The 16,057-nt window shown below is 42.2% G+C and overlaps 1 protein-coding gene across 1 annotated transcript in view; it reads left to right on the forward strand.

Moving 5' to 3' along the window:
• The window catches only part of nbeaa (neurobeachin a), a 1,211,357-nt gene that overhangs the window by 549,086 nt on the left and 646,214 nt on the right, over nucleotides 1–16,057 (forward strand). The window contains exon 31 of the mRNA XM_070892347.1: nucleotides 11,379–11,533. Coding sequence (XP_070748448.1) covers nucleotides 11,379–11,533 — 155 coding nt within the window. The remainder of the gene's footprint in view (nucleotides 1–11,378; nucleotides 11,534–16,057) is intronic.

The following is a 16,057-nucleotide window of genomic DNA, read 5'->3' on the forward strand; positions in this document are numbered from 1 at the left end:
CTTTAGGAAGATGTAATTATATTATGAACAGTCTAAACAGATTTCTAGTCAATGAAGGTCCAAATTCCCATGATGGTACTTTTAATAATTAGAAAAAAAATCTTTAGAAAACACGCTTTATTGTCATTTTGTGTGCCTATCAACCATGCTTTAATTTGGTTACAAATGCGCAGTCTAATCTTTTTTTTTATTTGTTATACAATTTTCTGGATGATTTTCAGTTTATCTTTAGTTTTAAATAAGTAGATGCAGCGAATTGAAAATTGTTCATTTTCTGAATTAAAAATGTAAAGTTGCAAGAATTGCTAAATTAAATTATGATGCAATTACTAATACATTGCAATAGAGGCAAATAATTTAAAGAAGCATTCCAATAATAAAACTCCCAGACGCCAAAGTATATACTGTAATCATTTTAAAGGAAATCTCACACATAGTTCACAGTCTCAATGTGATACAGCAATTGCTGTATGTTTGAAATAAATGAAACCAGAGACGTGAAGCTTTCCCCCTATACATAAGGGTGTCGATCCACCATTTTAAGTTTAGCATCTTTTAGAGAATCATTCTGTATATTGTACTGCTAACATGATATTCTTTGAGCATCTTATTCCAGCCACTTTCCAGTATGTGTCAGGACTGCAAGATTTACAAAGTAATAGATTCCTGAATTATTCATGATTTGGGAGTGTGTAAAGCTAAATAGACTTGATATATATTCTGAAAGTAACCATCCTTTTTTTCTTCTGATATTAGTCCCTTCACTACTATGCACAATGTAGTGAAAATAGTAGTTATACCAAAGTCTTTTTCAATGCAATTTTAAACTGACTACTAAGATTTGCACATAAGAGAGAAAGATGATTTTACCTCCCTTCCCCAGGTGAAGTCCTTAGCATTTGTGTACATTATTGAGATTGCTATCTATTGTGTGGAGGAACAAGTGCTGCAATGTAGTTAGTGCACATCTCTGTTCATCATCGTTCATAAAACATGCTAAGGCACACCGGCTGAATGCCTTTGTAAATTATTAAGTTTCTCTAAAAAGACACGTGCATGAGAGCAGTTATTTTATCATCCTTTTTGAGTCCTTTCTATGACCTTAAACATTTTTGTTGATCTCTGTATTACCCAAATATCTTATCCATATTCATTTAGCAGAGTAGGCAAATGGGGTTTGTACTCAGTTACTTTTGCTAGCATTAGTGCTCATTGATTAAAAACATAAGAAATAGGAGCAGGAGTAGGTCATGCAACCCCTCTAGCCTGCTCTGCCATTCAATAAAACCATTCAATTCCACTTTCCTGCCCTATCAAATTTCAAAGATTCACAACCCTTGGAATAAAGAATTTTCTTCTCATCTCAGTTATAAATGGCCGATCCCTTATCCTGGGACTATGTCCCTTACTTCTAGACTCTCCATTTAGTTCCAGGGAAACATCCTCTCAGCATCTACCCTGTCAAATCCTCTCCGCAGGACAGCCCTTTCATGCCAGGAATCAATCTAGTGCACCTTTGTGGCACCTCTTCTATTGCAAGTATATTCTTCCTTAGATAGTACTTCAGGTGTGGTCTCGCCAATGCCCTATATAATTGCAGCAAGACTTCCTTATTCTTGTACTTCACCCCTTTACAATAAAAGCTCACATACCATTTACTTTCCGAATTGCTTGCTGCACCTGCATGTGATAACTTTCTGTGATTTGTGTACAAGGACAACCAAATTCCTCTGAATACCAACATTTTCTAGTCTCTCACCTTTCAAAAAAAATACTCTGCTTTTCTATTCTTCCTACCAAAATGGATAATTTCACATTTGCCTACATTATACTTCATCTGCCACCTTGCCCACTCGATTGATTTATCTATATCCCTTTGTACCCTCTTCGCGTCCTCCACACAGCTTACTTTCCCACCTAGCTGTGAATCATCAGCAAATTTGGATATATTACATCTAAGTTATTGATATCGATTGTAAACTGCTGTGGCCCAAGCACTGATCCTTGCGACACCTCACTAGTTACAACCTGCCAAGGCTAAAATAACCTGTTTAATTCTGACTCTATGTCCGTTAACCAATCCTCAATCCATGCTAATATATTACCCCCAATCCCATGAGCCCTAATCATGTGCAATGACCTCTTATGTGGCACCTTTTGAACATCCAAATATATTGCATCCACTGGTTCCCCCTTATCTACTCTACTAGTTATACCCTCAAAAAACTCTAATAAATTTGTCAAATACAATTCCCCTTTCATAAAACTATGTTGACTCTGCATAATCATATTATGATTTTCTAAGCACCCTGTTACCACGTCCCTAATGATGGATTCTACCATTTCCTCTACAACTGATGTCAGGCTAACTGGCCTATAGTTCCCTGTTTTGTGTCTCCCTCCTTTCTTGAATAGCAGTGTTACATTTGCTATCTTCCAGTCTACGGGAACCGTTCTGGAATCAGGGGATTGATAGTTCAACCAGCAAGTGGTGCACAACCAAGACCTTATGCACCTTATCCCAAATGTCACGACACATGGAGCTGAATTTTCATGCTATTAGGAATAGGGATTACTGTAGCTGATGTTTGGGTAGTACCAATAGGGCAACAATACTACCAACTGTGTAATTCCCTTCATCTCGCAATACTAAATGGACTTTGATTGAAACGTGGGCTGGTTGCGAAAGAATAATTGTGGATCAACACTGCTGCTCCCAGTTTATAATTCTGTATAACTGTTGGTTGGCGTAAGCCCAATATAAACTAATCCATTTACAAACTCTTGCCGTTCCTTCGTCCCTCCTGCTGTGCCTGCCCGTACTGCAATCAGCGACCTGGCTTTGCAGCCGTCGCCCTTCTGCAGCAACACGCTCTCTGCAGCGGCATGCCACCGCACACTGCTCCCTCCAATGGCCCCGGCCTGCTGATGGTCTTGCAGGCCGGGACCGCGTCGATTTCCGGGCCGGGCTGCCGCACGCTGCTCCATGACCAGGGCCCAGGAGAGGTGTGCGTTTGGGGCCCAGAAGAGGCAAGGGCCCAGGGGCAGCACGGGCCAGCCCACACTGCGATATGTGTGTGCACTAGGTCCGTGCAGCAGAGCAGGTTTCCAGTCATCTTGGGTAATCCTTGCCACTGGACCAAGATCTAACTGTCAAGCCCATGTGGTGGCTAGTGTGCAACGGACACCACACGTTAAAAAAAATCCACGCACAGGCATCTTACATAGAAAATAGAAACATAGAAAATAGGTGCAGGAGTAGGCCATTCGGCCCTTCAAGCCTGCACCACCATTCAATAAGATCATGGCTGATCCTTCACCTCAGTACCCCTTTCCCGCTTTCTCTCCATACCCCTTGATCCCTTTAGCCGTAAGGGCCATATCTAACTCCCTCTTGAATACATCCAATGAACTGGCATCAACAACTCTCTGCGGCAGGGAATTCCACTGGTTAACAACTCTCTGAGTGAAGAAGTTTCTCCTCATCTCAGTCCTAAATGGCTTACCCCTTATCCTAAGACTGTGTTCCCTGGTTCTGGACATCCCCAACATAGGGAACATTCTTCCCCCATCTAACCTGTCCCCTCCCGTCAGAATCTTATACGTTTCTATGAGATCCCCTCTCATCCTTCTAAACTCCAGTGTATAAAGGCCCAGTTGATCCAGTCTCTCATATGTCAGTCCAGCCATCCCTGGAATCAGTCTGGTGAACCTTTGCTGCACTCCCTCAATAGTAAGAACATCCTTCCTCAGATTAGGAGACCAAAGCTGAACACAATATTCCAGGTGAGGCCTCACAAAGGCCCTGTACAATTGCAGTAAGACCTCCCTGCTCCTATACTCAAATCCCCTAGCTATGAAGGCCAACATGCCATTTGCCGCCTTCACTGCCTGTTGTACCTGCATACCAGCTTTCAATGACTGATGAACCATGACACCCAGGTCTCGTTGCACCTCCCCTTTTCCTAATCTGCCGCCATTCAGATAATATTCTGTCTTCGTGCTTTTGCCACCAAAGTGGATAACCTCACATTTATCCACATTATACTGCATCTGCCATGCATTTGCCCACTCACCTAACCTGTCCAAGTCACCCTGCAGCCTCTTAGCATCCTCCTCACAGCTCACACCGCCACCCAGTTTAGTGTCATCTGCAAACTTGGAGATATTACATTCAATTCCTTCATCCAAATCATTGTTGTATATTGTAAAGAGCTGGGGTCCCAGCACTCCACTAGTCACTGCCTCCCATTCTGAAAAGGACCCGTTTATCCCGACTCTCTGCTTCCTGTCTGCCAACCAATTCTCTATCCACGCCAGTACATTACCCCCAAAACCATGTGCTTTGATTTTGCACACCAGTCTCTTATGTGGGACCTTGTCAAAGGCCTTTTGAAAGTCCAACTACACCACATCCACTGGTTCTCCCTTGTCCACTCTACTAGTTACATCCTCAAAAAATTCCAGAAGATTTGTCAAGCATGATTTCCCATTCATAAATCCATGCTGACTTGGACCGATCCTGTCACTGCTTTCCAAATGCGCTGCTTTTCCACCCTTCAAGCTGTAGTTCGGGATCTGGAATATTAGTTCGGGATCTGGAACATTGAAAAACCTGTGAACTCATCCCTTTTTGACGTGGAAGCAAGTCATCCTCGCTTCGAGGGACTGTCTATGATGATAAGCTAATCCTATCTCTGCCAAACTAGGTAAAAGCTAGCTCCAGGTTACTGCAGATAATGTTCAGGGTTATCGCCAGGGCAGCAGGACTACAGCTTCAAGAACATTTAAAAGGAAATGAAAACTACAAACCACTGCAAAATGATAGCTGTTAAGCAAGAGAAATGGCAGATAATCTCTGCCAGCCGGACATCTGAATATTAGTTTTTAAATCCAACCATCAAGGTTAAAATTACACTATAGAGATGGTATCAGCTAGCATCTATTTTAAATATAAACCCACCTTTGATTTCTTGACGCAACTCCTGAAAATTCTCACTTCTAGCAGCAGTTTAGTCTAGAAAGCAAATCCCTAAAATCTGAATGTTTTCAATTTGTAATTTCACCTAATTTTTCCTTCTATTTGATCTAACTCAACGGTGCACCAACTTTTGGAGTGAGGAAAAAGGGGAGGATAAATCTGGGGACCTATTTGCCATGACTAGTGAATCAGCTGCATACAATTAAATCACTTCTGAATCAGGTGGAATCATACTTGGACAGCAAAACCAGCAACATATTTATGATGGAACATTTTCATTTTATTCAGGGAAGTGTTTCTCATACTTGCAAACCTTTGTTTTTTTTTCATAATTGCATTTCATGCAACTGACATTGTGGCAGCCACTCTGCAGCGAGCAGTTGGATGAAAAAATAGTCAATTCACAATGCTTCATAGTTTTGAATATAATAGTATCACATAGAACCAATGTTAGCTCGCTGTAGCTAAGACTTGCAATTCACTCCTAAGTTGCACAATATTTTGTAGATTCAAGTCCTTCAAAACATAACCACACTTCATGCCACATATGCATTTTTTTATGTTACACTTTCCTTTAAAAGAACGACAATTGTTTCCAGTCCACAGGAAAACTGCTACACCAATCGAAAATGTCTTTTATACCAGCTACTGCAATGTCACACATATACTGCCTTGTGTACCTCCTCCCTTTGTAGAAGGCAACAACTTGTATTTATATAGCGCCATTAATGTAATAAAATGTTTCACGGGAGTATTCTAGGACAAACAATTTGAAACCGAGCCACGTAAGGAGAAATTAGAGCAGATGACCAAAAGCTTGGTCAAAGAGGTAGGTTTTAAGGAGCGTCTTAAAGGAGGAAAGAAAGCTGGAGAGGTTTAGGGAGAGAATTCCAGAGCTTAGGGCATAGGCAACAGAAGGCACGGCCACCAGTGGCTGAGCGAATATAATCAAGGATGCTCAAGAGGGAAGAATTAGAGGAGCGCAGACATCTTGGGGTTGGGTTGTGGGGCTGGAGTAGATTACAGAGATAGGGAGGGGCAAGGCCATGGAGGGACTTGAAAACAAGGATGAGAATTTTGAAATCGAGGCGTTGCTTAACCGGGAGCCAATATAGGTCAGCGAGCACAGGGATGATAGGTGAACGGGACTCGGTGCGAGTTAGGACACGGGCAGCCGAGTTTTGGATGACATCAAGTTTACAAAAGGTCATCATCATCATAGGCAGTCCCTTGGAATCGAGGAAGACTTGCTTCCACTCTTAGCATGAGTTCTTAGGTGGCTGTACAGTCAAATATGAGAACCACAGTCTCTGTCACAGGTGGAGCAGATAGTCGTTGATGATGATGATGAGGGAAGGGGTGGGTGGGACTGGTTTGCCGCACGCTCTTTCCGCTGCCTGCGCTTGATTTCTGCATGCTCTTGGCGACGAGACTCGAGGTGCTCAGTGCCCTCCCGGATGCACTTCCTCCACTTAGGACAGTCTTTGGCCAGAGACTCCCAGATGTCAGTGGGGATGTTGCACTTTATCAGGGAGGCTTTGAGGGTGTCCTTGTAACATTTCCACTGCCCACCTTTGGCTCGTTTGCCGTGAAGAAGTTCCGAGTAGAGCACTTGCTTTGGGAGTCTCGTGTCTGGCATGCAAACTATGTGGCCTGCCCAGCAGAGCTGATCAAGTGTGGTCAGTGCTTCAGTGCTGAGGATGTTGGCCTGGTCGAGGACGTTAACGTTGGTGCATCTGTCCTCCCAGGGGATTTGTAGGATCTTGTGGAGATATTGTTGATGGTATTTCTCCAGCGACTTGAGGTGTCTACTATACATGGTCCATGTTTCTGAACCATGCAGGAGGGTGGGTATTACTATAGCCCTGTAGACCATAAGCTTGGTGAGAGTTTTGAGGGCCTGGTCTTCAAACACTCTTCTTCAGGCGGCCGAAGGCTGCAATGACACACTGGAGGTAATGTTGGATCTCGTCATCGATGCCTGCTCTTGTTGATAGGAGACTCCCAAGATAAGGGAAGTGGTCCACGTTGTCCAGGGCCGTGTCGTGGATCTTGATGATGGGGGGGGCAGTGCTGTGCGGCGAGGACAGGCTGGCGGAGAACCTTTGTCTTACTGATGTTTGACGTAAGGCCCATGCTTTCGTACACCTTAGTAATTACGAAGGATACAGTGTGGGAGGCCAGCCAGGCGTGCATTGGAATAGTCACATCTTGAGGTAACAAAGGCATGGATGAGGATTCCAGCAGCGGATGAGCTGAGGCAAGGTCAGAGACAGGAGATGTTACAGAGCTGGAAATAGACAATCTTAGTTATGCTGCGGATATGTGGTCGGAAGCTAATTTCAGGGTCAAATATGACACCAAAGTTGCGAACTGTGTGCCTCAGACAAATGTTCGGCAGAGGGATGGAGTCAGTGACTAGGGAACGGAGTTTGCAGTGGGGACCGAAAACAATGGCTTAGGTCCTCCCAATATTTAATTGGAGAAAATTTCTGTTCCTCCAGAACCGGTTGTCGGACAAACAGTTTGAAAATTTAGAGACCGTGGAGGGGTCGAGAGAAGTGGTGAGGTAGAGCTGGGTGTCAGCAGCGTACATGTGTTCTCGGATGATGCCGCCAAGAGGAAGAATGGCGATGCGAAATAGGAGGGGACCAAGGATAGATCCTTAAGGGACACCAGATGTAATGATGCGGGAGCGGGAAGAGAAGCTATTGCAGATGCTTCTCCGGCTACGATTAGATAGATAAGAATGAAACCAGATGAATGTAGACCCACCCAGCTGGACGACGGTGGAGAGGCGTTGGAGAAACATAGAGTGGTCAACCGTGTCAAAGGCTGCAGACAAGTCAAGAAGGATGAGGAGGGATAGTTTACCTTTGTCACAGTCACCAAGGATGTTATTTGTGACTTTGATGAGAACAGGTCGATACTGTGGCAGTGACGGAAACCTGATTGGAGGGATTCAAATGTGGACTTGCGGGAAAGATGGAAATGGATTTGGGAGGCGACAACACATTCAAGGATTTTGGAGGGGAAAGGGAGATTGGACATGGGCGGTAGTTTGCAAAGACGAAGGGGGTCAAGTGTTTTTTTGAGAAGGGGGTGATGACGTCCGATTTGAGGGAGAGGGGGACAGTACTTGAGGAGGGAGAACTGTTAACAATGTCAGCTAACATGGGAGCCAGAAAAGGAAGTTGGGTGGTCAGCAGTTTGGTGGGAATAGTGTTGAGGGAGCAGGAAGTGGGTCTCATGGACCAGATGAGCGCAGAGAGGTCATGAGGGGAGATCAGAGAGAAACGGAAGAAAGATGTGAGTTCTGGGCTCGGGCAGGGGGGACTTTAAAGGATGTTTGGCCTGTTGGGCTAGGGGGAGAGGCAGAGACAGCTGACTGGATGGTCTTAATCTTAGAGACAAAGAAGTCCATGACAAAGAAGGCAGCTCTTTATCGAGCTGAGCAACAACTTCACACCAATAACTAGTTGATTTTACATAAAATACATGAATGAACAGTGCAGAGTTTTCATAGTGAGAACATTTAATTTCCTTATGGCCCTTGGTTGTTGAAAAATAAACTTGCTAACTTCATAAATGAACGTTTACTTTTGTTGACACTGCACCTGCTGTGCGAGGTGGGGAGAGAAAAATACTTCAATGTCACCTAACTTAAGTCTGTGAAATGGGAGGTTTAGCTCACTGAGACATGAGTTAAAGTCACCATCCTGAGTGGAATACCTATCTTTAATGTGGTAACAGGCTTTTTCCACCCGTCTGTGTTAGCTAATTCCCCCAGCAATTTGAATGGAATGGAATGAGCTAGGCTTTTCAGATGTCACAAGGGAGCCATCTTGCAGTGCCGTAATATACTTGAGATTGTACATAACAACTCTATCTTTGTTTAGCAATCCATATCTTTATGGAAACCAGCCTGGTTTCAGACTATTAGAGGAAAAAGCACTGAATTTAACCTCCTGGAAAGTCAGCTTAGGCAACACAGGCAAACATTATATTGCTTATGATTGCACTCAGCTTCAATTTTTCTAATTTGAAGATAGTATGATTAACTAAGAAATAATTTGATTCAATACTGATTAATCTTAAACCAGTGGCTTGAAAGTCCCAATTATATTATACATAATGTCAATGAGAGCAAATATTTTTCCCAGTTTAAAAATTATGGATGAAGTAGTCATCATGGCTTTAATAGTGATAGATCTTGCTTATCAAATCTACTTGACCTCTTGGTGGATATAGTGGAGTTGTAAGTGTCAGCAAGTGTTGGCTCAGTAGTAAGATACTTGATGCTGAGTCAGAAGGTCGTGGGTTCAAGTTCCACTCCAATCTCATGAGATTGCACCATCTAACCGCTGGGTTGAGTATTAATGGGCCCTGGTCTTTTCTGCTCTTTTGTATATTCATATATAGAGCATCTTAATTGCAAAGATAATCCAGTTAAACTTTGAAGAATGATTATTAATTCCTCAATGCTAGATTTCTGAAGATTTAACTACTGCCTTATGACTGGGCAATGTTATTAGATTCCATGCAGGGAAGTCCACAGAAGTTGCTCTCTAACTTTACCTTATTCATTCTAGGGAAATATGTCTTGTTGGCACTTCCTCAGATAGACTGTTGACTGGCATCTTTCTATGTAGACACTTCCGAAGAAGAATGTGTGTCCATGTGCACTGATGTGGAGTACAACCAATTACCATTTATTTATATTTAAAGCAGTCATTCAGTCCTGCGACAAAGACAACTGACTGCTAACTGACTAGTCCACACCCATACTTCTCATTATTCTTACAGCAAACTAATACTGTGGGACTGTGCTTTAAAGATGCATAATGTGATTATATTTATTGTCAGTGAAACTTCATAGCAATGTCCCATATCTTTGCAGAAATAATTGTCAGTCATCCAGGTAACTTTGAAAGCCCTATAGTGTCATTGCAGTGGCAAATTGAATTCAATCTGGAGAAGTGTGAGGTAATGCATCAGTGGAGGGCTAACAAGACAAGGGGAATGTACAATTAACTGGTAGGATACTGAGACATGTAGAGGAACAGAGGGATCTTGGAGTGCATGTCCACAGATCCCTGAAGGACAGGTAGATCAGTTGGTTAAGAAGGCGTACAGGATACTTTGCTTTATTAGCCGAGGCATAGAATCTAAGAGCAGGGAGGTTATGCTTACAGTTCTGGTCATTACATTACAGAAAGGATGTGATTGCACTAGAAAGGGTACAGAGGAAATTTACAAGGATGTTGCCAGGACTGGATAATTTTAGCTATGACAAAAGATTGGATAGGCTGGAGTTGTTTTCTTTGGAACAGAAGAGGCTGAGGGGAGACTTGATTGAGGAGTATAGAATAAGGGGGGCCTAGACATAGTGGTTAGGAAGGTCCTAGTTCCCTTAACAGAGAAGTCAATAACAAGGGTGCATAGATTTAAAGGTATTGGCAGAAGGATTGGAGGGGAGTTGATCGAAAACAAATTCACCCAGAGGGTGGATGGGATTTGGAACTCACTGCCTGAAAGAGTGGTAGAGGCAGAAACCCTCATCACATTTAAAAATGACTTGAATATGCACTTGAAGTGCTGCAAACCTACAGGGCTACTGACCAAGAGCTGGAAAGTGGAATTAGGCTGAATAGGTCTTTTTCGGCTGGCACAGGCAGGATGGGCCGAATGCTGTAAATTTCTATGATTATGTTGTAGCTTCAGAATGTAATACTAACAGCCTTTCAGTTCATATTAGCACAGAATGTAAGAATGCAGACCTCTGCACGCTCAAATGGCCTCTAACTGAAGTCAGTTTATTACAATTAAAAGAACTGATGGGGAAATTATCTGTTTTCAATTAGTGTAAATTGAATGGTAGCAGTGACATTGCCAGAACTTTGGAAAAAAAAGAAAAAGTTTTGGCTTCAAACAAAACTGCGAATTGTGCAAAGCAAGCTAAATAAATCTACTTTATGCAGTGCTGTTGCTTCATTTTGCACCACCTTATAGACGTGCCCTCATCTTCACTGTGTTGCCCTTTTGTTATTCATGGGGTGGAGGAGAAAGAGTGGCAAATGTTACATATTACATAGAATTTACAGTACAGCCAACTGGTCTTGTGCCGGTGTTTATGCTCCAGATGAAACTCCTCCACCCTACTTCATCTAACCCTATCAACAGAACCTATTCTTTTCTCCCTCATGTTCTTATCTAGCTACCCCTTAAAGACATCCATGCTATTCGCCAATGTAGAAGAAGCATGTCACACAAACTTGTATGGAAGATAGGTTTTAGTATTTTAGTAAAGATATTTGTTGATGCTGAATACAAAGGAATACACTGATATTCCCATGAGAGGATGTTATATTTAATGTATTTTTTTCTATCTTATTAGGAGCGTCGTTGTACCAGTAAAGAAACCTCCTCCAGGCAGTCTGGCCGTCAATACAGTTGGTGGCGCCGGTACTACGAGTAGTCTTATCACTGGCAGTGCAACCAACATAATCTCTCCTGCAGCAGCCACACCAAAAAGTATGATAAATACCACAGGTACAGTCAGCAAAGCTCCAGTTATAAAATTTGAGGAGCTGATTGAGAAAAGTAATTGAAACAAGTGTACCACTAGATGTCTCCCTATATACTATGGAATATTACAAACATGCTTCAGTATGAAATTCTGTAATGAATTGTTTCCCCTGCAAATAATGGGGGGAGAAGATCAAGAACCTGGTGGTGGGGGGGCGGGGAGGAGAGAAAAGGCCTGGAACTTGAAGGTGTGGGGAAGAGCACGGAGAGAATGGGGGAAGAACGTGATCCAGATGGGAAGACGAATCACTTTCTCCCTTTCTGTTAGATGTGGATCACGCTCTTGCAACCTCACCTCTTTTACACCCACACCACGCTCTCCTTCCCCACCCCCCTCCCCAGACCCGGGTCATGCTTTTAACCATGAACGGCAGTGAGTTGGTTTCTCGGAAAGCCCGGCGCGTATACGGCAAGTGACATCATTGGACTAGGTGAAATCTAGAAGTGATGGCACTGTCACTATTCACTTCGTACCCAATAAACCTGTTAACAATCTGTGACCCACACACAGTGTCCTATCAATCACCGCAGCTCTCATCCAGAGTGTTTAGTTTGACAGAGTGATTACTGACAGTGTAGGTACTTCTGGTTTTCGGTTGACCCGTGATGTCATCCTGCGCATGAGCCAGGCCACTTGATGTCATTTTCAGTGCAAAAAATCTATGGTTCTGATGATGATTTCAGCTGCAATGATGTTACCCTCACCTGTTCGTGTTGAATGAAATGCACCTCACTAAATCAACCTGCAGCTCAAATTATGTAAAATAGTCACTGCTGTGGATTTCACTCAGCAAATCAGGCAGCATTTACGGAAAGAGAAACAGAGTTGACGTTTCACGTTCTGATGAAAGGCAATTGACCTGAAACATTAACTCTGCTTCTCTCCCCACAGATGCTGCCTGACTTGCTGAGCATTTCCAGCATTTTACATTATATCACTCAACTGATCATTGGGAGGAGGCCAACAGGGCAGGCCATACGTGGCCATGTGAGAGTTATCTTGCTTTTCTAGGTGACCATATTAACAGGTAGATGCCACTTTCATGGCTGCACTGGAGCAACTTCATTGGAGCAGCCTGCCTGTGACAATGACTGGATCAAATTCTACGTTACAGAGACTTTGAATTACTGTCCAGCAGACCGGATCAAATTACACATTCCAGACAAATTGTTGGGTGTGTCTTGCCCTCCAAGGGGACCAATCAGAAATCTGGTCCAACCCACTTATGCAAATAAACACAGCCAACATATAATGATGTGGAAATGATTATAAGCATGGACAGAAGTGCTCCAAATTAGTCCCTGTATCAGCACATGCTGTGCAAGATAATTTGTTGTATAAAAGACTGTTTTTAAGCCATCAACAAAAATATCACAGTGAATAGCCATGATCTGACTTTTCCAAATCATATAGTGCAATTGGTACATAATTTTCTGAATATTCTTCATGTTGCAGTATTCATAGATTAGGGGACATAGTCTTAGAATAAGGGGCCGCCAATTTAAAACTGAGATGAGGAGAAATTTCTTCTCTGAGGGTTGTGAATCTATGGAATTCACTGCCCCAGAGCTGTGGAGGCTGGGTCATTGAATATATTTACGGTGGAAATAGACAGATTTTTGAGTGCTAAGGGAGTAAAGGGTTATGGGGAGCGGGCAGGGAAGTGGAGCTGAGTCCATTATCAAATCAGCCATGATCTTATTGAATGGTGGAGCAGGCTCGAAGGGCTAAATGGCCGACTCCTGCTCCTAGCTCTTATGTTCTGCAAATATGTCAAAATCAAACTTCATAGACAGTCCCAGGATTTATTCTTGTTCAAACAAATAAGCTTGCATATTGCTAGGAATTACACAAGAGTCATCTTGTGAAGATTGTCCACTGATTTTCCTCCCTCTTGCCCACAAAGGAACAGTTATGATCAGTAATTCAGCAGGCAGGGAAATGTGCCTGCATTCACTACTATGATACTGCTTGTTCGTGGTTCATTTGTTGTTCTGCTAATGTTAAAAGATTTTTCTAATTCTTAAAGCAGTTATCACATTAAAGTTATTTTCAGTTGTGGAGAAATACAAGGAGACCACCTCAAAAAACAGATTCAGAACTAGTGTTACATATTCTGTTGCATGCAAAGTGACCAATTGGCTTGGCATATCGTTATTTACATTCAGTTTTAGACCAATAAGAAAGACTTGAATTTATATAGGGCCTTCAATATCCTCAGGACATCCTAAATTGCAATTTAAGTACGCTTGAAGGGTGGTTATTTTTATACTGTGGCCTATCTGCGCACAGCAAACACAAACAGCAATAAGATAAATGACCAGCGAATCTATTCTTTGGAGATGTTGGTTAACGAATAAAAGTTGACCAAGACACACACAGAACTCCCCTACTCTTCTTCAGATAATGCCATAGGATCTTTCACATTCACCTAAACTGCAGATGGTGCCTCAGCTTAATGTCTCCTCGAAACACATGAGCATCAGCCTAGATCTATGCACAAATCCTGGAGTGGGTCTTGAACCACGACCTTCTAATGCTACCACAAAGCCAAGCTGGCACCCAATAACAGTTTAGAACTTTAAGCCTCTATTACAAGTTTAGTGGAGCAATTTTTCATGCATCAGAGTGCATATACCCTGCAGCTAATGATCTTGAGTAGCTGCAGTTCGTGTTTCAGCCTGTTTGGGACAGATTGCTAAAATGGGAAAAGATTTTTTTTAAACGACACTCGTTTGTGAATTCTGTGAAGTGGTAGGAATGTGATTCCTGAAAAATTGAGGTCTTAAACCTGCTAATCAGAGGCTAGATAGTTCGAGAGGTGAAGTTAATTGACTGGTTATAGAGAAGCATTGTCAGAGACCTGATTGTAGATTGTCCACCCACCCTCTCAACTTGAGAGTGGAATTACTTTAAAACAATGTGTGTCAAATTAGAGAACACTTTATTAAAAATTATTTTATGTTGGGACGGCATAGTGGCACAGAATGTTGGAATTCCAATATGCTTCACTGTGAAATGTTCCAATGCAGGCTTTCCACTTAAGTTCCTGTTCTGAATCGCATCACAAGGAGGTGGGGAAAGTCAGAGGGTCAGTCATCTGGCCTATTCTTGTAAACCTCCAAGCAGCAGGATCTAGAATGATGTTGAAGTAGGTCTACGATCAGATTGCTTCCTTTTAGGGAAGTGTTATATGAAGATACCATGTAAAGAAAAGGAGCAAAAGATCAAATAAATTAAAAAATTTCAACAACAACAAAAAATTCTACTTTATAATATACAACATTGGAAATTTTACAGAAAATAAACTTTGCAATGAGTATATGCTAAATGTTTGCACATAATCAGCTATGGCTCAGTGCTAGCACTCTTGCTTCTGAGTCAGCAGGTTGAAAGTTCAAGTCCCACTCCAGAGACTTGAACACATAATCCAGGCTGACTTCAGTGCAGTCGGAGGAGCTGTTTTTTGGATGATACATTAAACCGAGACCCCACCTTCTCACTCGGGTAGATGAAAAAAGAATCCCATTGCACTATTTAGAAGAGGAGCGGGGGAGTTATCCCTGGTATTCTGCTAATATGTATCCCTCAACCAACATCACTAAAAAGAGATTATCTGGTCATTATGACAATGTTGCTTGTGGGAGGTTGTTGTGCACAAATTGGCTGCCGTGTTTCCTACATTTCCACACTTGATTGTAAAGTGGTTTGGGTCATCCTAAGGTCATGAAAGTCTTTCTTTTCTAATACGTAAAGGATATCCAGTGCCCAGAGGGATAAATAGTTTCATTTGTTTTGATTTTTTTTTGTCTCCAATGCTACTTTTTTTGTTGTCTCCAATGCCAGTTTGACATCCAGTCAGACACAGTTTTTGTCCAATTTACTAGCATTTATTCAACTGATGAGCCAAAATTATAATATTGTAGTTTGCACCGTAGATGTTCAATATTCTAACACTTTGGTTTACTCCAGCTAGATTGAGCCAATTTGAATTTTACATCAATGATGGTATTTCCAATTTGTATTTTTTTACCAATTTATGTTCTTAATCAGAATATGCTGACAAAAAGAAATACAATCAGTGACCCTTTTCAATAAGGAATAGAAAGATTTGCATTTATATAGCACCTTTCATGACCTCAGGATATCTGAGTGCCTAACAGCCATGGGGATACTTTTGAAGTGTCGTCACTATTATAATGTAGGAAAGATGGCAGCCAATTTGCGCACAGCAAGCTCCACAAACTGCAATGTGATAATGACCAGATAATCTGTTTTAGTGATGTTGGTTGATGGATAAATATTGGCCAGAACACCAGAGAGAACTCCCCTGGTTATCTTCGAATAGTACCATGGGATCTTTTATGTCCACCCGAGAAGGGCCTTGGTTTATCATCTCATCCGAAAGATTGCATCTCTGACAGTGCAACACTCCTTCATATTGCACTGGAGTGTCAGCCCAGATGTTGTGCTCAAGTATCTGGAGT

The sequence above is a fragment of the Pristiophorus japonicus genome, chromosome 10 (assembly GCF_044704955.1).
Source record: "Pristiophorus japonicus isolate sPriJap1 chromosome 10, sPriJap1.hap1, whole genome shotgun sequence".
Classification (NCBI taxonomy): Eukaryota; Metazoa; Chordata; class Chondrichthyes; family Pristiophoridae; genus Pristiophorus; species Pristiophorus japonicus.